Raw genomic sequence first — 24,012 nt, 5'->3', positions numbered from 1 at the left:
GGTGGCTTTTCATGCCTAGATGTTCAGTACTAGGCTGTACCTAGATGTTAATGCTGAAAATCCAGGTATACCTTATTTCCCCATGTATAGGCTGCCCCTTTGTATAGGCTGCAGGAAATGCTGATGTGCTGCCCCATGTTACTAGCTGCGGCTTATCTATGAGTTTTTAAACCGCCATCGGCCTATACAATTGAGCGGCCTATATACGTCATCTCCCCCCCCACCCCCCTCCCCACATACACACTTAAATACCTATCTCACTGCCCTCCCTACCAGTAAATACCTCTTGGATGGCTACCTTCTCCAATCACGCTGTGCAGGGCAGGAGCGATGTTTGCGATCTTAAGCCTTGCCCCGCACCACTTCCTGATTGGTTGCCGTCAGTTCTCGTGCAAGGCAAGGCTTGAGATCGCAAACATCGCTCCTGCCCTGCACAGCGTGATTGGAGGAGGCAGCGCCTGCCAGCGGAGATGTCTTTGGAGTCGGATAGCAGCACACGAAGAGGGGCCTGGGCCTAAGCTCCGCGGCCAGCACCAACCTGACTCCAAATGATGAATTTGTTGGGTCCGCACCTTCTACCAGCGTCTTCAGTTTGCTCAGGTATTTAAGGGGGAAGTTCAGTTATGGTACTCTTCTAATGGGGCGGCGTATCTAACAGCGAGTGTTAATGTCTTTAAATAAGCCACACCATTTAAGCAAGCCGCACCCACTGCACAGATTTGTAAAACCCATTTATAGGCCACGGCCTACACAGGGGGAAATACGGTAATGCGGCTGTTGGGACTTATCCGGATACCGACAATATTCAGGCTGGTACCCTGGTAACTACTTGGATAAAGTTAGAAGCCTCTGTTTTTTCTAACTTTATCCAGACTAACAGTGGCGTACCTAGCATATGTGATACCCGGGGCCCATCATTTTTTGGCACCCCCCCCCCCATCTGTACGAAAAACATGATTTTTAGTAACAAGCCACACGTCACACATGAGTACCTAGGAAAAGGCAGCATCTTACAAACTGCAGTGAGCAGTACAACATCAATACACCCATTGTAAAACTAAACAAGCCAGACTAGTACTGATCAATTCTACATCGTCAATCCTAACAGAAAATCATGTCTTTCGAACACACAGAACACAGAAAATACCTTCGCCTAGTATGGAATATGTCATCACAAACTAACCCCTCCCTCTTTTACAAAACTGTAGTGTGGATTTTAGCCATGGTGGTAACAGCTCTGACGCTCATAGAATTCTGAGCATCAGAGCTGCTACCACCACGGCTGGCGCTAAAAAACACTCCACAGTTTTCTAAAAGGGGGGATAAAATAGAAATACATAGACAAAGATTAAATTGAACCAGCAAGAAGCTGGACTCTGCATACAATGCAACACCACAGAAACAGTGACACATGTCTCCTAAAGCAATAAATAAATAAATAGAAAATTTTTGTTCTACCTTTGTCTTCTCTGGTTTCTGCTTTCCTCATCTTCTTGTTACTGTCTTCCTTCCATCCACTGTCTGCCATCTCTCTGCCCCTCCCTATATGGCATCTTCTCTCCTTCTGTGCCTCTTCCAGAAACTGTATGCCTCCCCCTTCCATCTCTCCTCTAGACCTCCCCCCCTTTGGTCTGGCATCCATCATCTTCCCTCTGTTCCCTCATGGTCTGGCATCTTTCTCCTTTCATCTCTCTTTCCCTCCTCTCTGTGGTTTTTAGAATCTCTCTCTTCTCATTTCCTCTGCTCAGATCTGATATTTCTGTCTCCTTCCCCGTTCTCTGGCATCTCTCTCTCCTCTCTCTCTCTTCCCTTTCCTTCTCTGGTCTTCCTTCTTTATTTTCTGTCTCCGTTTAAACTAAATTCTTTCTTACTATGCAGTCCTCAGTTTCCCTCCTTTCACTATGTCTACCCACAGCATGCCACCCCTTTCCTTCACCCCTCCACTATCTCACTAACTCTATCTTCTTCTCCCATCCAACATATGTCCTTTTTCTTTATCCCTCCTTCCATCCAGTATGTGTTCTCTTTCTCCACTTCCATTCAGCATTTGCTCTCCCTTCTCCCCACTTCCATCATCTGACCTCTTCTCTCTCCCCTTTCTACCCACTTCCATCATCTGCCCCCTTCTTTCAATCTCTCCATCCACCACAGGCCCATCTTTCTCCCTTCCTCACCTTTCCGATTTTGGCAACAAGACCTGCAATGCTCCCCTTCCCCCTGGACAACAGGCCCGGTCCGACAAACCTCCCTGCCCTATGTCCGGCAATGTCTAAACTGCCTTCTTACAGCAGCCGGAGCGTTGTAGTTGCATATAGCTGCCGTAAAGGTCGTCTCTGATGCAACTTCCGGTTGTGTCAGAGATGACCTTTACGGCAGCCACACACAGCTTCAACGCTCTAGCTCAGGGGCCCGCACTTTTTGGGCTTGCAAGCTACTTTTAAAATGACCAAGTCAAAATGATCTACCAACAATAAAATTTTAAAAAACCACAAAGCGCACTGTACGCTGAGAAAATGTTAATTATCATTCCTATTCTGGGGTTTTTTCAAAGAGGTCAAGGCAGATGACTCTATGCACTTTCACCTCAGTAACAACCATACAAAAATGGACAAATATACCCCCTCTCTTTTTACTAAACCACAATAGCAGTTTTTAGCGCAGGGAGCTGCGCTGAATGCCCAGGGCTGCTCTCAATGCTCATAGGCTCCCTGCGCTAAAAACTGCTATTGCGGTTTAGCAAAAGGGGGCCATAATGCAAAATATAGACAGCAGATATAAATTCAGACACATTTTGATCACTAAATTGAAAATAAAATCATTTTTTCTACCTTGTTTGGTGATTTCATGAGTCTCTGGTTGCACTTTCTTCTTCTGACTGTGCATCCAATCTTTCTTCTCTTCTTTCAGCCTGTATGCTTCCTCTCCTCTAGACCTCATTCCCTTCCCCAACTTTTTCTTCCTCTCTCCCTGCCTCCCTTTCTTTTTTTTCTCTCTTCATGCCCCCTTTCTTTTTTTCTGTTTTCCTTCTGTCTCCTGCCTGCCCCCTTTCTTTCTTTCTCCCTGCCATCCACCAGGCCACTGCTGCCACCATCGGGGAACAGCTGCCCCAAGCTCTCTCTGCTTCCCTGTGTCGGGCCGACCAGCATTCCTCTCCCCGACGTCAATTCTGCCGTCGGAGAGGAAGTTCTGCCCAGCCAGGCAGCGATTGGCTGGCCCGAACTTCCTCTCCGACGGCAACCTTAGGGGGGGTGCACAGCTGGCCAGGTCCGGAAAATGCTCGAATAGTTACGCTCTGGAACTTCTTGTCAGAGGATAAGATAGCAGCTGTTAGCATATGAACCCACTTCCCACCCCGACCCCCCAGATATATTAAGGGGAAATATCCCACGAAGGAAGCGGTGGTACTGTTGGATGGCCATGAAATAAAGGGAGTGCTAAAGGAAGATAAAGAAATCGCCGAAAAACTGAACACATTTTTTGCGTCTGTATTTACCTAAGAGGATATATACAGCATACCGGAACCCATCAGGCTCTATGCTGGAAATGAAGACGAAAAGCTGACAGGATTGACGGTCAGTCTAGAGGAGGTGTATAGGCAGATTGATAAGCTTAAGAGTGATAAATGCCTGGGACCAGATGGCATCCATCCGAGGGTCATTAAGGAACTGAAAGGGACTATAGCTGAACTGCTTCAACTAATAGCCAACCTGTCGATCAAATCGAGAAAGATTCCGGAAGACTGGAAGGTGGCGAATGTTACGCCGATTTTCAAAAAGGGTTCGAGGGGAGATCCGGGAAACTATAGACCGGTGAGTCTGACCTCGGTACCGGGAAAGATGGTAGAGGTGCTGATAAAGGACCGCATCGTTGATCACCTTGACGGACATGGTCTGATGAGGACCAGCCAGCATGGTTTCAGCAAAGGCAGATCTTGCCTGACAAACTTGCTGCACTTCTTTGAGGGAGTAAACAGGTGGATAGATAAGGGCGACCCGGTCGACATTGTATATCTGGATTTTCAGAAGGCGTTCGACAAGGTTCCACATGAACGACTACTTTGGAAAATTGCAAGCCATGGAATCGAGGGTGAAATACTCACGTGGATTAAAAACTGGCTAAAGCATAGGAAACAGAGAGTGGGGGTAAATGGACAATACTCAAACTGGAAGAGTGTCACCGCAGGGCTCGGTGCTTGGACCTGTGCACTTCAACATATTCATAAATGATCTGGAAATGGGTACGACGAGTGAGGTAATTAAATATGTGGACGATATAAAGTTATTCAGAGTAGTGAAGACACAGGGGATTGCGAAGATTTACAAAGTGACATAATCGAGCTCGAGAAATGAGCAGTGACATGGCAGATGAGGTTCAACGTGGATAAGTGCAAAGTGATGCATGTCAGTAACAAAAATCTCATGCACAAATACAGGATGTCTGGGGTGGTACTTGAAGACACCTCCCAGGAAAGAGACTTGAGAGTTCTGATTGGCAAGTCGATGAAGCCACCTGCACAATGTGCTGCGGCAGCGAAAAGGATGAACAGAATGCTAGGAATGATAAAGAAGGGGATCACGAACAGATCGAAGAAGGTTATCATGCTGCTATACCGGGCCATGGTGTGCCCTCACCTGGAGTACTGCATACAGCACTGATCGCCGTACATGAAGAAGGTATTACTCGAAAGGGTCCAGAGAAGAGTGACTAAAATGGTTAAGGGGCTGGAGGAGTTGCCATACAGTGAGAGATTGGAGAAACCGGGCCTCTTCTCCCTTGAAAAGAGGAGACTAAGAGGGGACATGATCAAAACATTCAAGATAATGAAGGGAATTGACTTAGTAGATAAAGACAGATTGTTCACTCTCTCCAAGGTAGGGAGAACGAGAGGGCACTCTCTAAAGTTAAAAGGGGATAGATTCCATACAAACGTAAGGAAGTTCTTCTTCACCCAGAGAGTGGTGGAAAGCTGGAATGCTGTTCTGAAGTATGTTGTAGAGGAAAACACCTTCCAGAGTTTCAAGACTAAGTTAGACAAGTTCCTGCTAAACTGGGACGAACACAGGTGAGGCTGGACTCATTTAGAGCACTGGTCTTTGACCTGGGGGCCACCGCATGAGCAGACTGCTGGGCAGTGTCTGACCTAGCAGCAGCAATTCTTATGTTCTTATAAGGAGAGAGAAGAAATCTTGGTCATATGCTTTTAAAACACAAACAGGTTTATTCTTTCTTTTTTTTTATTGCATCTATTTAAATATATTTCAAGTATTCACTTGTACAGAAAGTTGGTTAGTGAAATTCAGTTGTATCTAAAATCAAATCACATAAACTTAAGAAAATTCTCTCAACTATCCCAACTCAAGTCCACAAGAAAGGATCCAAGATTACATAAGCGAGAATAAAAAAGAAAATTATAAAGGTTAAACTCTTACAGACAAAACTGAGATTAAGGAGCAGTTAAATAAATGACAGAGCTATAGATGATTCTTCTTTATCCAGTCGATGTGAGGCCAGAAAAGCAGTTAACTGATAGGGTTCAAAAAAAACATATTTGACTGAACGGTAACAAATAATGCACTTGCAAGGATATTTCAAGTAAAACGTCGCTCCCAAAGAAGTGACTCCAGATTTCAAAAGTAGAAATTCTCTACGACGCTTTTGAGTATCTCTTGAAAAATCAGGAAAAACTTGTACTCTACATCCAAGAAACTCTTTCTGTTTGTTTTTGAAGAAAAGTCTCAATAACCCTACTTTATCCATTGCAAGAGCTAAAGTCACTACCATTGTAGAAGGTACTGCTGACTCACTATCTGATGTTCCTAAAATTTCAGAAACATTCAGTGGTCTTGATTCCGATAGATTAGGTTGAGGTCGAGTCCCTTCTTTATTTGGTACATAATAGACTACAGTAAATGGAGGCAAAGTTTCCTCTGAAACTTGCAAAATTTCAGTCAAATATCTCCTTAACTCTAGGAAAATTAATGAGTCTCAAATTATTATTCCTGGAATTATTTTCGAGTATTTCCACTTTTCTCCTAAGATTAATGTTATCTTTAATTAGAGACTCTTGTGCATGTTTAAAAGTTAACAATTCTTGGATCGTGGTCTCTGAGACAGCCAAATCCATTGTTAAATTTTTCAGCTCTTTAGTATGTTGAATTAATTTCCCTTCTATATATTGGAAATTGGGACTTATGGTTTGTGTAAAATTTGCTATCAAATCCCATAGAGAGTCTAGAGTCACTTGTGCGGGTTTCTCCCAATTAGGAAATCTTTGCTGAGTGAAAAAATGCTCACCGTCCAAGGGAATGCTGTCTTGGCTTGATTCAGACTGGAATCCAACTCCGGTTGCTTGTCCTACCTCGGTTTCTTCTACAGTTACTCCCTGGCCAGGGAGTACTGCTGCCACTCCCTCCAGATTGAAGTTGTCTGCCTCTGGGTGGAGGATCTCCCTCTTCTCCGGGGTTTCCTCTACCCCTGGGGAGCTGGTTAATCGAGGATGCGGAGGTGGGGCTCTTGTGTCGGGGCTAAGTATGGCATCAAGCCCTGGAGAGACAAACCCAGCCTCGCTCTGTCCAGGTGCTCCCAGCGGGCTGCCCTCCGACATCAAAGACGTTGCTCCCTGCATCCGTCGCAAGAGTGTGTCAATTCTACCGAGAGAGGGCAGATCCAAGCGCGGTGAGGCATTAGCTGCGCTCCTGCCTCTTCTCTTCGGCATCGGAGCAGGAAATCGGGCCGGCAAGCCAGCAAAACAGGAAAAAAAAGTAAGGATACTGATGCGGTCGGAGAGACGCTCTCAGTTAGTCTGTGCTGTGGCCATCTTGGATCCCGGTAACACATCGTTTATTCTTTCTAAGGTGAATGGAGAAGTTCCCATTCACCTTTTTTGCTTGCTTTGGTAAGAACAGTATAAGAATGTAGCTGATTGGACATTGTTACCTTGCAGGAGAGAAAAGGGCCTCATAGTTCAGCCTACGTGCAATAACTGAGTGCCAAACAAGTAAGGGACCGATGGAGACTGTCTTTGGAGGACACCAGCCAGGTCGAGCTCAACTCAGAGATGTCACAAGGGGGCATTATACATATCTGAGTTTTTAAAAAGTTTGGGCAGGTTCCTGGAAGAAAAGTCCATAAGCTGCTATTAGGATAGAAATGGGGAAAACCACCGCTGTCCATGAGGTTGGTAGTATGGGATCTTGCTACTCTTTGGGATTCTGGCAGGTACTTGTGTCCTAGATTAGCCACAGTTGGAAGCAGGATACTGGGTCAGATGGACCGTTGCTCTGACCCAGTATGGCTATTCTTATATCATGATTGTTTGATTGTATATTATGAATGTGATCGTTGTAAGCTGCCTAGAATTGTAGATATTGCTGGTTAGACATTTTTTAAATAAAGAAATAACTCTTTCCAGGATAAGAATTCTTGTCCTCTCAAGCTAAGGGCTGAGAAAATTGGGGCAGATGAGTGCCACCCTGCTCTGAAAGAGTTACACTGGCTCCCGATTGAAATCAGGGTCTTGTTGCTGACACACAAAATTGTTCATGTCTCAGAACCACAATATCTAGCATCCAGACTGCATGCGCCCTGCGCTCGAGCCAAGAATACCTGTTGGAAATGCCCTCCTTCAGAGATATCGAATATCAAAGAGGACAAGAATGTTCTCAGTGATGGCTCCAATGTGGTGGAACTTCCTTCTGAAGGAATTAAAACTGGAAAAGGATACCGGAAAGTTCAAGAAAGAGATAAAGACCATCCTCTTCACAGGCTACTTTAACTAACAAAGCAGCACAGAGGAGATAGCTGACTAATCCCCATTAGGAACACAAACTCACTGAGAAAATGGTCTTTCAACAAATCTCAGATTTCATTGAAAAAAACCAAAGCATTACATCCTAATCCGACCAGCTTCCATCAACATCATCCAACCGAACTCTCCATGATTGGACTGACTACTAACATTCTTTATCATCGTGATCACAACAAATCTGTTGTTCTCATTTCACTCAATTTATCTTCCGCTTTCGACATCATTGATCATAAGTTCCTATTACAACGTCTTCAAGATGTTAGACTCACCGGACAAGTCATAGACTGGTTCACTTCCTACCTTACTGATCGGACATCAAAAATAATCTTCAATTCCTTTACTTCTGAAGCATTTCCAAATACTTATGGTATCCCTCAAGGCTCCATTTTATCACCTCTACTGTTTACATCTTTCTGGCTCCTTTTCTTACCCTAGGCCAGTCAATTAGCTTAACCATTTATGCAGATGCAGATGATATCCAATTGACTTGAACAATCCTGAGGACATCAATCTTATAAATAAAAAATTATAAAAAAATTACAGACTGGTTAACTACTAACATGTTATCTCTTAACATTAATAAATCAAAAATGATGATCTTTCCCCTCAAAGAAGGCCATTAAACTTGACTTCATCCCTATTCAAACTGTCTCTACCCTAAAATTACTAGAAGTCATCCTTGACAGTAAATTCAATTACCACGATTAAATCAGTGCTGTAGTGAAAAAATGTTTTTACCGCTTGCGAATGATCCGCTCTCTCTCTATAATACTCGAACCTTCATCCGTCAGCACTTTAATTCACTCTCTGGTGATCTCCTGTATCGACTATTGTAATGCTTTATACAAAGTGATCACCCAGAAGGAAATCTGACGTCTGCCAATAATTCAAAATACTTCAGTTAAAGTTATCTTCCAGGCAAGGAAATTCAACCATGTTTCACCTTTATTAATCAAAGCACATTGGCTCTCCATCGAACATAGAATTATTTATAAAATCCTTCTACTTACATTTAAAACCAGAACTAGTAAACAACCAGAATTCATCAATAGACTTCTCATATCCTACGCCTCTCTCAGATCACTCTGTTCCGCTACACAATATCTTTTCAATATCCCTTCCTTAAAAATATTTACACCATGAGTTTAAATATTTTTTCGGTTACTGCACCTTCTCTTTGGAATTCTATACCAAATTATATGAGAAGAAACAAATTTAAACCATTTCAAATCCAAATTAAAAACCTTTTTGTTTAAAGATGCCTTTGAGTAGCAATGGCTCCCTTAAAGACGCTGTCAAATAGCAACTGTCCTCCTAAGGACATCTCAACATCTCTTAATACCTTTTTGACTAACTTTAGAGACAAAAACCTCCTTCCTGCTAAATTGAATGTTTGGTTTGGAAAATTATGCCAGGAGCTTCCTCCTATCTTGATTTTAGAAAATTATTAAAGACCCAATTATTTGATAAATTTGTATCCTAATGCATTTTGTTGTCTTTTTTAAAATTTTATGCATTTCTTAGGTTTTACTATCTGATGTATTTCCACTTTTAAATTGTATTTTTCGCTGTATGTTCAGTTTTACTTGTGAACCGCCTAGAACCATTCCTGGTCAGGTGGTATATAAAAATAAAATTATTATTATTATTATTATTATTCCTCAGGTCAGGACAGGATACCATAATAGTGATACAGTAAACCCCTGCGAATTCAGAGTTCACGAATCGCAGACTCAGTAATGTGCGGTATTTTCCGACCGCCACTTCCTGTTACTAAAATCATGGTTATACCAATCAGGAGCTGCTTTGACACGCTATCTGGCTATCCTGATTGGTGTAGCCTGACTTTAGTAACAGGAAGAGGCGGTCTGCGCATACCGCGAGTGATTTTCTGCACCCACCTGCGCCCCAGCTGCCCTCTCCTGCTTCTCCTGCCGTTTGACAGGCGAAAAACCATATTTGTGGTTTTTCAAAATTCACAAGGGTTCCTGGAACGGAACCCCTGTGAATTTCAGGGGAGTACTGTATACTGTCCTGATCTGAGTAAGGAGGTTTTGGCCTCTGAAAGCTAATTGAAAACTACATTTAGTCCAATAAAATGGTATCATTTTCCATTTTTTGTTTTATTTGCATTTGTTAATTTGTAATGTAGTGGCTGGAATATGTCAGGCTTTCTCTGATGTTGAGTCTAGCTTCTTGAGGGTTCAGTTAAATTGTTATTTCTATGTTTATATTGTAGTTACTTATTCTCAATTAGGTGTAGATCCTGCTAAACTGGAACGTACGCAAGTGAGACTGGACTCATTTGGAGCACTGGTCTGTGACCTGGGGGGCCGTCGCATTAGGGGACTGCTGGTAACGATGGACCATTGGTCTGACCCAGCAGCGGCAATTCTTATGATCTGTGTTCTGCATGTTTGAAAGAGACCTGGTTTTCTGTTAGCATTGATTACATGATTGATCTGTTTTAATCTGGTTTGTTTAGTTTTCTAATAGATTTATTGATTTTTCTACTGGTCCCTGCAGTGTTTTTGCTACTGTCTCTTCCTAGGTAGGTGCTTATGTGACTTGTGGAAGTTACTTCTATTATGGTATGTCGAAATTGCTCTGTAGGTCCCGAGTGACATTGGTAGTGCTATGTATTACTAAAGTTTACATTTGGGATCTAGCTGGGTACTTGCGACCTGGGTTGGCCACTGCTGGAAACAGGATACTGGGCTTGATGGACATTCGGACTGTCCCAGTAAGGCAGCTCTTATGGTCTTATGTGAGCCAAATATAGGACAATCCAGTCATTGTGACATCCCTGAGGTTGGCTCATAGGCATTGGTGGAATGAGGCATTATAACATCACCATCTCAGCTCTGGAATGTTGCTACTCTTTGGGCTTCTGCCAGGTACTTGGGACTCGTGTTGGCCACCATTGGAAACAGGATACTGGGCTTGATGGACCTTCAGTCTGTTCCAGTATGGCAGCTCTTATGTTCTTATGTGAACCAAGTATAGAACAATCGAGCCATTGTGACATCACTGCTAAGGTTGGCTCTTATTGGTGGAATGAGGCATTGTGACATCACAATCTCAGCTCTGGAATGTTGCTACTCTTTGGGTTTCTGTCTGGTAATTGGGACCTGGGTTGGCCACTGTTGGAAACAGGATACTGGACTTGATGAACCTTTGGTCTGTCCCATTATGGCAGCTCTTATGTGAGCCAAGTATAGGCCAATCAAGCCATTGTGATATCACTGCTGAGGTTGGCTCTTAGGCATTGGTGGAGTGAGGCATTATGACATCACAATCTCAACTCTGGAATGCTGCTACTCTTTGGGCTTCTGTCTGGTACTTGGGACCTGGGTTGGCCACTGTTGGAAACAGGTAATGAAAGGTTAAGTGACTTGTCCAAGATCTCAAGCAACATCAGTGGGATTTGAGCCCTGGCTTCCCTAGTTCTCAGCGGGTTGCTCTAACCATGTTTGGTAATCAGCAAATTAAAGGCTCGTGGAGCTGGAGCCTTATGGCCCTTTGGCTACCTACCAAAAACATTGCTTGGTTGTAGTGCAGTGTGACATATTGCAATAATAGAGGAAATCAGAATGAAGGGGGGTTAAGACTTTTTCACATCACTGTATTCCTATTTAAGTTACTTTTTAATATTGTTTTAATATGTGTATCAGTATAAATATATTTAATGTAGAGCTCTATATTTTCTATCCAGTTCAATAGAAATAATTTAACTTCTTGATTTTTAAAATATAATTTGGCATAATTTCGAGAAATTGTTTGTCTCTGCACCTCCGTCACCACACGTCAGCCCAGCCCAAACCAAGTGCTGCTCAGAACACATCATGACTTCCACATCCGCTTCCCTGGCTTATAGGGAACATTGGCCCACACAAGAACACTTGCACATACATGCACATACACAGATGCACACCCATGTACACACTTGCATGCGTGTGCGCACACACATAAGGAGCAAAACTTTTGAAAGCCATTTAGCCAGATAAATGTGTCTCTGAAAATTAACCCCTTTTCTTCTGGGAAAAGTCTGCGTTGCTGTTTCATTGAGTTTGGCCATCACATTCTATGGTTTTGCTTTGCCTGCAGTTGCTCTTCACTGTTCCTGATAAACTGCTGCCATAGGCAACTGCCTAGTCATGCCTAATAGTTGGCCTAGCCCTGCAGAGTGCAACAAAGTCTCTACTTTTAACTGCTCTGGAAAGTAAGTGGCAGTTTTGGAGTGAGAGTGACCCGGTACCTCCCTGTCTTGTTTTTAGCAATGAAATGTACACTGTCCTATGATGAATCTGATAATCATGTTGGGGTAGCAGACAGTGGTTTTGTGGTTGCCAACGGTTTTATACTTGTGATTCAGTACTTGGCAAAATCCAGGCAGCGCATTGAATATCAGGGCATATGTGACCAGCTAACACAACATAAGTGTGCCCCCAGTACTGGGTTAAATACTACTGAAATGACCAGTTAGCCCCAGACAAACGTGTCCCCTGAGGAAGGCGTTTTCTTAAATGCCAGAACAGGGATCCTTGTTGGGACCACTGTTTCAAATAAAGATTTAATTTTCAGTTGAAAAGACACCTTCTTGCCTTTTTTGTCTGACTGTCTGTACTCTAAGGCGAGATGTTCTTCTGTCTTTTTGTTTAAATGATTTAAACAGCCAGGAGCCTTTCCTGGCCATTTGAATTGTTTTGAATGTCAATTCCTTTCTTACTAATTCCCCACTAGGGTTCAATCCACATTTCTTAATTGACAAAGCACCAATCTTTTGGTCTTCTTGGGCTAAATTGGGGATATGGTCCCTCAACAACATTTGTACGCCAGCCTTACAATTGCTGACATATGCAGAACTAAGTAGCAAATTTGCTCTACCGGCTTCGGCTTTTTCCCAGTGGTTACAACTAACTAGTGTAATCACTAAATCAAAATTTTTACAATCAGTAGTTATTGGAACCCCTTCTTTGCTCTCACACTGTTCCCTACTTACTACAACAGGTCATGTTGCGTCCCGAATGTATAAATTACTTATCATCCCTTATACGAAAACTGACACCTCACTACGTAAAACCTGGGAACTTGATGTGGGACACCCAATATCAGACAGGCAATGGTCTACAGTCATCAGAACAGTTTCCTCTGTAAACTCAACCCAATCAATGTTTTTCTTACATCATAGAACGAACTGGACACCCCAAAAGCTATATATTGCTGGTCTCCTTCCATCAAATAGATGTTGGAATTCTAAATCTCTCCCTGGCACATTGCTTCATATGTTGTATGAATGTCCTCTGCTTCAATCCTTCTGGTCGGACATATGGTCTCATCTCAGTCGGATTTTTAACATCCAAGCTGCTCTTTCTCCTTCAATTATTTTACTAAAATCCGAGGCTCCTATGCTTAATTTACCTCAAACTCAACACTTTATTTGATACACTTATTATTATAGCATTAAGACTTATGCTCTCTAATTGGAAGTCATTTGAATCTATTTCAATCCATTTTTGGTTTCAGTCAGTGCTTCTTCAACATAAACATGAAATGTTGGTTTCCACTTATACACCCATGTCTTCCAAGGCTCGTCTAAAATGGTCTGCCTTCATAGACTATTTTAACCTTCTTTGATTCTCTCTTCTAGCTTTCTCTTCTTCTCTTTCTCTCCTTCTTCCCTTTTCTTTCCTTGACCTCACGGATTTTCTTTCTTCTTTTCTACACTTTCGTTCCCCTTTCTTTCCTTCGTTTAGCCTCTCCTCCCCTCCCTTTTTACTCTTTTCTCTCCCTTCTTTTACTTTTCTTTCCCTAACCCCCCCCCCCCTTGTTTTCTCTTCCTACCACTTTTACCTTCCCTTTTTGTGTAACATAATTGGACATGCTTGACCATCGTACTGTATTATATTATCTATTATCATTAATCCCTGATTTCTTTGATATTGCCTTTATATGATTGTCCTTGATTGTTCTTATGACCCTTGTACACCTTTTTCCTTTTTGTATTTCATTAAAACTCAATAAAATTTCAAGTTAAAAAAAAAAGACAAACTAATTCCCCGGTATCTGCAACAAAAATGTTTCAATCTCTGTACAGTGGGCTTCAGTACTCACCCTCTAGGTAGGTACAGTTATAATTGCTGCAGGTCTTCCCAGTACTATTCAAAACAAAGAAATGTGTTTGAAGCTGAAAGCTTGACACACTGAAAACTTCATTCACCGGCAACAACACTTCTTTTTCATTGGGAATCATAGAATAGCTTTGAATGCAAACGCCAAAGCAGGTCGTCAGACTAAAAAATGAATCTGTTCCAAACTTCTCAGCCTCTTGTTTAGTGGTGGATGTAGAAGTGAACATGCCAAACCTCATCGTCTTATTTGAGGATGTGGGAGGATCAAAAGTGATCGTTGCTCCTCTGTACACTGTCTTGCACGTTTCTTCACAATTTCCTCTTAAGAGTTTCAAAGCTCTTGTCAAATAAAAATGGAGAACTTTGAAGGTAAAATTCTGCATGTAATGTTCTGGAGATTTTCCACCTTCCCTTACTGCAGCATTGAACTCCCTGTAAATGTGATCCCCAGTGTAAGCCAGTAAAGCTATTCCATGCTCATCCTTGAAGCCTTTGGGGAGTGGTGGAACAGCGTTATTCTTTACCCTTTTTTCCCATTCTGAGGCTGCCTCCCTCCATGACCTCTTAAAGTTGGAACTCCTATTCATTTCCTTTTCCAGTAAATCCTTGGAACGCACTTGTTTCTCCATTTCATCTTCACATCCGATATACTGGTCATCAAAAGCTTTAGGAGCCATATCTAATACCACATTTGCAGACAGACATTTCAGCTGAAAAAGAAAACATTGATGTATCCTTAAATCCTTAAACATGACTTCCTTAAAATCCTTAAACATGACTTCCTTAAAATCCTTAAACGTGACTTCCTTAAAATACCTTACTTCCAGTTGTGCCGTCTTGCTGGGTGTGTTGGCACCTCATCACATCTCCACCCCCCCCCCCTTTCCACACACACACACCTCTTTGACTCTTCACCGGCATAAGTGACATCTCCACAACCTTTCCAACCTACTGCTCGCTCTAGCCTCAGCTCTCCATCTGAAGACATTTCCTGGCCACAGGACCAGGAAGTTATGTCAGAAGGAGAGCCAGGTAGAAGATGCTACTTGTGCCAGCAAAGAGTTAAAGAAGTATAGGGGAAGGGAAGGAGAGCATGCAGTGAAGAGGGCAGAGAAGAAGGCAGGGGGTGGTTCCTACCCTCACTTCACCACTGCGTTACTTCACCGACACTTTCATCTGTCTAATCCCACAACTCCACAAAACACTTACATCCATCCATCACTCCCAAAGTCACCAACTCCTGCTGATCCTGTCACTGCTACGGAAACTGTCCTTTTACTAATCCTGTTGGAAACCAACATAAGAACATAAGATTTGCCACTGCTGGGTCAGACCAGTGGTCCATCCTGCCCCGCAGTCCGCTCACGCAGCACCCCCAGGTCATAGGCCAGTGCTCTAAATAAGTCCAGCCTCACCTGCGTACGTCCCAGTTTAGCAGGAATTTGTCCAGCTTACTCTTGAATGTAGGAATGCCACAAAGGAAACACACACACGCAGTCTTAGAGTCGGGATGGAGGCGCTCCAAATGAATGGTCTCTCCCCCTTTTATTGAGAATCATAGCTCCATTAATTACTTAGCTAATGCTCTACAAGGTTATAATTTCACTAGTGTTTAAGCCCGTTAGATTAACGGGTGCTAGAATAGATGTGAAATGTTAACATTTTAAAAAATTTACATAACGCTTACCGCGAGAGCTTTAATATCCATTGTATAGTTGTTTTCTTTAAAGTTTTTATATTTTTCCTATTTGTTGTTGCATAGTTGACGCTTATTAAATTGTTTGTTTTTCAATTTTTTTCTGCAGATCTGTGTGCCACTGGGGCATATAAATAAAACCTAAAGTGTTTGAGAAATATTTTATTTTTGTGAGATCTGTCTCTCCTGAAACACTGGTAAATGGTAGTAGATAGAGGGGGTACTATACAGGTCAAAATGTCTTCAAAAGAGGATTATTTGCAGGTCACTGACCTGGGGGGCCGCCGCGAGAACGGACTGCTGGGCACGATGGACCTGTGGTCTGACTCGGCAGAGGCGATGCTTATGTTCTTATGTTCTCCCCAAGTAACTATGCATATAAACATGTAGAGCAAACTCAACTATGTAAAATCTCTGTCAACTGTACATAACACACATACTTCCCTGACAACATAAGAAACCCTGATTAAGTCAAGGGTATAAAGCAGGAACTCCGGTCCTCGAGAGCCGTATTCCAGTCGGGTTTTCAGGATTTCCCCAATAAACATGCATTGAAAGCAGTGCATGCAAATAGATCTCATGCTTATTCAATGGGGAAATCCTGAAAACCTGACTGGAATACGGCTCTCGATGACCAGAGTTCCCTACCCCTGGTGTAAAGGAATGTTTGGTTCTCGGGTTGTTGTTTTTTTGGTTATATTATATTGTGCATGTGCAGGACTGGAGTTTAATAAAGGGTTTTTATTATTATTGTTAGTATTAAGATAATTTTAAGAATTTATTTTATTTTTTTAATGTTGTATATCTATAAAATGTCCTTATAAACAATATTCCTTGTGAAGATTCTGTTTGAGTTTGGTAATAGTTTTCCTTGGTTAGGGCCGTCTACAACTGTCATCATAACATCTGAAAAACTTCTAACTCTTGAAAAAGCTACATATAAATGGCCATGGCTGAATACTGGTTCTTGTAAGTAAATTCCCACTTTTTCTAAAATTTTCCCTCGAGCTTTATTGATTATCATAACGAAGGCTAATGTGATGGGAAATTGTCTCTTTCGTAATATAAATGGCAAATCAATGGATGTTGGAGCCAAATCAAGACATGGAATAAAAACTAATTCTCCTTCTGCTAAACTGGTTATTACTTGAGCAATGATGACGTTCTTTAAGTCATTAATGTTGAAGCGGGTACCATTGCATAATCCTCTTTTAGTATTTAGATTTCTCAGCAACATAATGATTGCTCCTTTTTTAAGGTTAAGTTTATGTTTTGGCATACCTGTTGGAGTTGGTTCATTGAGAAACTCTATGGGATAATTTTGTGTGCTTCCTGAGTGGAGAACTCAACACCAAAACAAAAAATAGGAACTTTGACTATTTCAGCCTTTGTAACTAAAGCGGTACTCAGAACTGTGTAACGGTGAGAAAATCACGAGTCAGGGAATGCTCCCCTGTGAGTTTTTTTCTGGTACTTTAGTTAGATTGTGAGCCTTCGGGACAGTAAGGGAATTTCTAAGTACCTATCTTACTTATAATTTTAATGCACCAATATATTCATTGTAACCCGTTCTGGGCTCTTTTGGGAGAACGGGCTAAAAAATTGAATAAATAAATAAATCTATCATTGCACCATCTTCATTTGGTAGAAAGGGGATGAAATAGACTTCAACAAAATCTCAAGTGTACTTAGTAGTGTAGAACAAACTCCCAAAAAAGTTCTAAATAAAGCTCATAAATTAAACTTTGGGAACTTCAGTGTTCTACTTTTACCCAGTAGTTTAGTTGGGTCTTCCTGAGTGGAGTCATCAATTGAGGTGGAGCTGAGATAGGTTACAGTCTATCCTTCCAAAATGTTGAGTACCTCTTCATTTATGGAGTTTACATCAGAGTTTTTTGCACAAAGTATAGATTTTTTAGTTAATTTTGGAATATCTGTAAAAGAAATTTTTTCTCCCAACAAGTCTTTGGTGATATTTTTTGTGATTAAAATTTGGGAAGGGATTTCAATAATGTCATCAGGCAAGCCGTCAATGTGTGGTGTGTCACCATTACCAACTTTTATAAGCCAAATACTGAAATCAGTGTCTATTGATCGAATATTGTTTTTAAGGTTTAGGACTTTGAATTTGGGCCAGAAGTTGTTATTCTTTATACATGCATCTAAAATTTTTGTCCGGTCAGCATGAGGCACTACGGGAAGTGTTTGACAGAAATCTCCACCAAGTAAGAAAACTTTCCCTCCAAAGGGTTTGTTGTTATCCATTATTTCTTGTAGTAGTTTGTCAACCACTGTAAGAGCTATAGAGGGGGCCATAGTACATTCGTCCCAAATGATTAGTTTAGTGGATCATAAATTGTCAGCATCACTTGAATTTATACGCATATTTGATATTGAGTTTTCAAGTATAGGTATGGGTAATTTGAACTGGGAGTGGTATGTTCTCCCACCCTTAAGAAGATTTGCTGCTATACCTGTGGAAGCTACAGGAAGTGTAATGTAACATTGTGCACGAAATGTGCTGCATCTCCTCTCTCGATCCCTGCCTGAGTCGGAAGTCTTCTCTGATGCTGGTGAGGTTCGATAGAAGAGCTGTGGTTGCGGGTTTGAACTAAATAATGAACTTTGTTGTTAATTGGGAGTGTTCCGCAGCCGGCAAGGCCATCAGTCTGGCTGGAGCCAGCAAACCCTCTGCGAGAGAGAGAGAGAAATATATACGTGGTAAGCACGCATGCGCACTCTGCCAACCACGGAACTACAGATCAGGTAACACGGCGGTAAGAGTGCGCATGCGCGATTAGCGTTTTATTATAGTAGATAATGCATTTACAGTGAGGATTAGACCAAGGTAACTTATTGTTTACTTATTTCATGTGCTTCTCAAAGCTACTATCTCACATGATATATGAATACATAATAACAGTTACAATAAAGTGATTCCCAATGTATACATTTTTGATCTTTTGCTCTTTAATCTTCTGGAGTCGGATGACGGCGGCGCACCTCGGGAGACCCTTGAAAAAGCACGATATACGTGCGAAACATGTCGGGTCTGGCTCCCTTGGTTGGCTGAGATAAGTATTATCCCTGGAGGATTTCACTTTCTAATCCAATGCAATTGAGAAATTTATTATTAATAGAAAAGAGTAATCAAGAAAAGAAAAAATTAAAAAGTTATATATATATATTAAAAAAATATATATATATATTTTTGTAGCAAATCAAAGACAGCCAATGATGAAGTTCCACCAGAAACTTCCCGCGATTTGAATGAAACTTTCTGCGGTGGAGTGGTGGGGCTGAGGCGTCTTGATAAGCAGTATACTATTGCAAAGATTCAGAAAAAATCCAGACCAAAAATAATTTAGGAGTTATTCAAATCTTACTATAGCATGTGACAGTCCAAAGGTTATAATGCATGCTCCTTAAGCTTTCTTGATTAGCCTTAAGTCAGGGCCTGCTCAGGCAAAGTCTGATTGTTGCCCATATAAGGGATGCTTAAACAAGATAAGAGATAAGATAAGGGTAAACCTGTGTCAGGTTAATATGTGGCAAGAGTCTTGTGACAAAAGGGGAGGGGGGAATGCCTCAGCATTCTGTCTCAAATGCAAACTTTTTTCCTTGCTTTTACAAGAGGGAAAGAGAAAGAATTCATACTTCTACAAGGGCCTCACAGGGCCTAGATCCGTACATAGGGCCTAGATCAGTGTGCCAACCTGGTCTGGTTCAGAACTGCCTGTGTGCTGACCTTGCCTGTGTTCTGATGCCCTGGATCAGAACTTATCAGATCTCCATCCCTACACTTGAAACCCTTGAGGGTGTTTTCCCCTACAACAGACTCCGTAAGAGCGTTCCAGCGGGGCTGAGGGTAATACCAGGGAAACCAGTAGCATTCTAAACAAACAAAACAGCATGACTGGGCTGGGGATTCTTTCAGCCCTCTGATAGCACTTCTCTGAACTTGATTGCATGAAGCAAATGTGGCATGTCGTCAGTGCACTTGAAGGGCACCGCTCTAGCTGCTTCTGGCGCACACATTGCTGAATCTCAAGATTTAACGGTTCTCCTTTTTGTCTGGAGAACTGCTGCCAAGACATTGGCCCTGCCCCCAACACCAGCAATAGAGCTCTATTGACTCAGGCCCCGATGCACTAAAAATGGTCATTCAAGCTGAGTGGGTCACTGTGGTCCGATTTCACAGAGGTTTGCCGTAATCCAATCCAATCGATTGTTGGGAAAGCAACTTGACATGTGCGCATAATAGAGCACTCGATACAGGCACAAATGTATTCATGTACCAAGGATTGCTACATAGGCACAAAGACGAGGAGACTAGAAAAGCCTGGCACAAAATCGAAAAAGAAAAGAAAAGAAAGAATACCTCTCAAAAAAGATCCTTGAAGCTGGAAACTCAACAAAAACCCTATATCAGGTAGTATACGGATTGCTAGGTAAAAAACACAAAGAAACCATCACCAAGTGCTCCCTAACCAGAAAAGAATTCAGCAATTTCTTCACTGAGAAAACAGACCAAATGACAATGCATCTATAGACAAACACAAAGGGGAAACTGGAGACAAAATGTAAGAGTTCAAACCCGTCATGGAATTCCAAGTGAAGAAATTACTGAGAAGAGTGAAACAGGGCCCACCATCCCTCAACATCTGCCCGATTCAGCTGATGAGAGAGCTCGAAGGCCCATGATTCTCCCACCTTATGGACCTCATCAACAACTCATTACAGTCTGGACAAGTTCAACATAAATGGAAACTCCATCATGAAGCCCATACCGAAGAACATAAGACTAGCCTTACTGGGTCAGACCAATGGTCCATCAAGCCCAGTATCCCGTTCTCAAGGTGGCCAATCCAAGTCCCTAGTACCTGGCCAAAACCCAAGGAGTAGCAACATTTCATACAGAGTCTCAAAGAATAGCAAGATTCCGGATTGCCAGAGAGTAGCAACATTCCATGCTACCGATCCAGGGCAAGCAGTGGCTTCCCCCATGTCTTTCTTAATAACAGACTATTGACTTTTTCTCCAGGAACTTGTCCAAACCTTTCTTAAAATCAGCTACACTATCCGCTCTTACCATATCCTCTGGCAACGCATTCCAGAAAAAGATCTAGAAAACCTCTCTAACTACAGACCGGTAGCCAACCAGCTGTGGATATCCAAACTAGTAGACAAACTAGCATGCCAACAAATATCAGATTTCCTGGAAAACTCATCCAAGCTAGACCATGCCCAATTAGGAATCCGAAGATACCTGAGCAACGAGACCGTGCTAGTAGCAGTGCAAGACTCGATCCTTAAACACCAGGCAAACAGAGAAGACTTGCTGCTGGGGTTCCTAGACCTCTCAGCAGCTTTTGACCTACAGTAGTCCAACACACACTGCTAAAATCACGTTACAGAGAAGTAGGCCTCAAGAGACAAGTCATGGCATGGATAGAATAATTTCTATCTAAAAGACTAACAAGAGTAGAATGGCAAGGGGGTATCAGCAACTGAAAAGAAACTGTCATAGGGGTACCACAGGGTTCTGCCATGTCACCCATGCTGTTCAACATCTTCTTCCAATCACTGTGAAAATTCATCACTGGGGTGGGAATGCTACATTTACGCAGACAACATCTAATTGATCATACCGCTGAGGAGACAGGACACGATAACTAAACACAAATCAAGACAGGCTTAGAGAAAATTTTGGGATGGTTTCAAGCAAACAGTCTAGTAGTCAACAAAGAAAAGACAGAACTACTTCTTATAAACAAAAGAGGAGGAAATAGCTCCAGCTTCCAAATATCATAGAACCATCCAAGAATGGGGTGAGAAACCTAGGTGTATGGCAGGGCCCAAGCCTAGACATGAGAACACAGATCTAATGCATAGTCAAAAACGCTTATGGCAAACTACTGGGTTAGAGGACTGAAACCCTACCTCTCCCAAGAAGCAATGTCAAACATAGTAATATCCATGGTACTCACAATCTTTGACTACTGCAATGCAACCCTGCTGGGTTTATCAAACTACATCATCAGAGACAGATCCAAACAGTACAAAACGCCGCAGCTAAGTTTTTGCTAGGTAAATCGAGATAGACGAGTACCACCCCACTACTAAAAGAGTTACACTGGTTCCTGATTGAAAGCAGGGTGAAATTCAAAATCTTTTTCATAATACTGTCCACCTCTCAGCACTATACACCCCTCTGCACTCTGCATTCGAGCTAAGAGTCCTTACTACAAATACCCTCCTTCAAAGACATCAAATACAAAAGCATCAGGCCAAGAATGTTCTTGGCAATGGCCTCAATGTGGTGGAATGCCCTTCCAAAGGAATTAAAGCTAGAACAGGACACTGGAAAATTCAAGAAAGAGAAAAAGACCATCCTTTTCTCAGACTATTTCAACTGAAATTATGAAGTTGACAGAGAGAGGAAACTAGAACTTTCAGGGATGTGTAAATAGATTATATTTAGTTGAAATAGCCAACCTCCTTAGGAGAAGTGTAAATACAGTGTTCCCCCGGTCATTCGCGGTCCCAGTCATTTGCGGTATTCTCTGACCGGGACTTCCTGTGCTGAAGTCAGGCTTCACCAATCAAAGCAGCTTCTGATTGGTGAAGCCTGACTTTAGTGCAGGAAGAGGCAGTCGGAGTATACCGCAAGTGATTTTCTTCACTCGCCGACGCTCCAGCTGCCCTATCCTGCCTGCCCAGGCAAAAAACACCTAAATTAGATTCAGGATGACAGCACCATATATTGAGACTAATAAGCAATGCAAAAAAAAAAAAAAAAAGCACCACTCCTTAAGCCTTACCTGCATAGAAACGGATGAGGCAGTTGATTTCGGCCTCCATGCCCTCCTCCTGCACCCAGCCGTGGTCCCTGAAGCCCAGCTGCAGCAGGTAGTCGTTCTGGATCTGCAGTGGCCACTTGTGTGGCTCCAGCAGGCGGGCGCTTTCCCTGTGCAGCTGCACATAGAGCGCGGGCAAGCGGGCGGCCTGCAGGGGGTCACTCTTGGGCACCGGCGGGTAAGCAATGACCGACAAATGCTCCGGATCCGAGGGGTGCCCCGGAGTGACAGAATCCAGCCCATCTGGGATCAAGCCGAAGCGCTCCGAGTCCGTGTCCGGGAGCCTCAGGGTGTGAGCCAGCAGCACCAGGCAGGGAGCACCCTCCAGCTCCTCATCATCCCGTATTTGCAGTTTTTCGATATTCATGGGGAATCCTGGAACAGAACACCTGTGAATATCGAGGGAGTACTGTATAGTGCATTTAGCTGCACTAGTAAACCTAGTATTATATGTGTGTGTATATACAGTCAAACCTTGGTTTGCGAGCATAATTCGTTCCAGAAGCATGTTTGTAATCCAAAACACTCGTGTATCAAAGCAAATTTCCTCATAAGAAATAATGGAAACTCAGACAATTCGTTCCACATCCCAAAAACTTTAATGCAAAATACTATACGTACTTGTATTTCATGACCTCGCTCGTTTAAAACAGTCACTGTATGTACTCGTATTGCAAGACTTTGCTCATTTAGAACAGTCACTACACTCCCTCAGTTGTGATGATGTGATGCGTATACGAGTACTCGTATTGCAAGACTTTGCTCGTTTACAACAGTCACTACACTCCCGCAGCGTCAGAGAGAGAAGAACCATCGGCTCAGCTGTGATGATGTGACACGTATATGAGTACACGTATTGCAAGACTTTGCTCGTTTAGAACAGTCACTACACCCCTGCAGCGTCAGCGAGAGAAGAACCATTGGCTCAGTTGTGATGATGTGATGCGTGCATACTGTATGTACTCATATTGCAAGACATTGCTTGTATATTAAGTTAAAATTTAATAAAATGTTTTGCTTGTCTTGCAAAACACTTGCAAAACAAGTTACTTGCAATCCAAGGTTTTACTGTGTGTATATATATATATATATTGAAAACAATAGGCTTGAACAATGTACTTGTACAAGGTATTATTAATTATGCCACCCAAGGTGATGTTGTAAATCACCCTTTATACCTTGTGACTAAAGTGAGTCAATCAGTTTATATGGCCCTCAGAGATGCCACCAGGGATCAATATGATCATATCCCTTGGCTTTACACACCCTATCGTCATCGGGTCAATATCAGATGTGACAATGATGTGAACATTTTTTTCTTTTTTTGCTTTTACTTTTACTAATTTTTACTCGTATGTGTTAAACTCTCTTTGCTAATTTTAAAACAATAAATATGGCTAATGAGTTTAAGGTCGATACTTAGCTTCACCGGGATGGTTAGTAGCTGTTGGTAAGGGATACATATGCCAACATGTTTCACCCCTAAAAAGGGGGTTTCTTCAGGGCTACTATCCCTTT

At 42.2% G+C, this 24,012-nt stretch overlaps 1 protein-coding gene across 6 annotated transcripts in view; it reads right to left on the bottom strand.

Annotated features, from left to right (window-relative positions):
- LOC117363171 (ecto-ADP-ribosyltransferase 5-like) overlaps positions 1-24,012 on the bottom strand; it is a 71,546-nt gene that overhangs the window by 5,280 nt on the left and 42,254 nt on the right. For 4 of the 6 annotated variants that reach the window (XM_033950534.1, XM_033950529.1, XM_033950531.1 and 1 more), the window contains one exon: positions 13,922-14,648. The exons of the other annotated variants lie outside the window; for them this stretch is intronic. In XM_033950534.1, the coding sequence (XP_033806425.1) occupies positions 13,922-14,648 (727 nt within the window). The remainder of the gene's footprint in view (positions 1-13,921; positions 14,649-24,012) is intronic. 6 annotated transcript variants of the gene reach the window in all.

Source organism: Geotrypetes seraphini, chromosome 6, assembly GCF_902459505.1.
Source record: "Geotrypetes seraphini chromosome 6, aGeoSer1.1, whole genome shotgun sequence".
Classification (NCBI taxonomy): Eukaryota; Metazoa; Chordata; class Amphibia; order Gymnophiona; family Dermophiidae; genus Geotrypetes; species Geotrypetes seraphini.
Note: the sequence above shows the minus strand (reverse complement) of the source record. Positions and strands in the feature narration are given on the sequence as shown.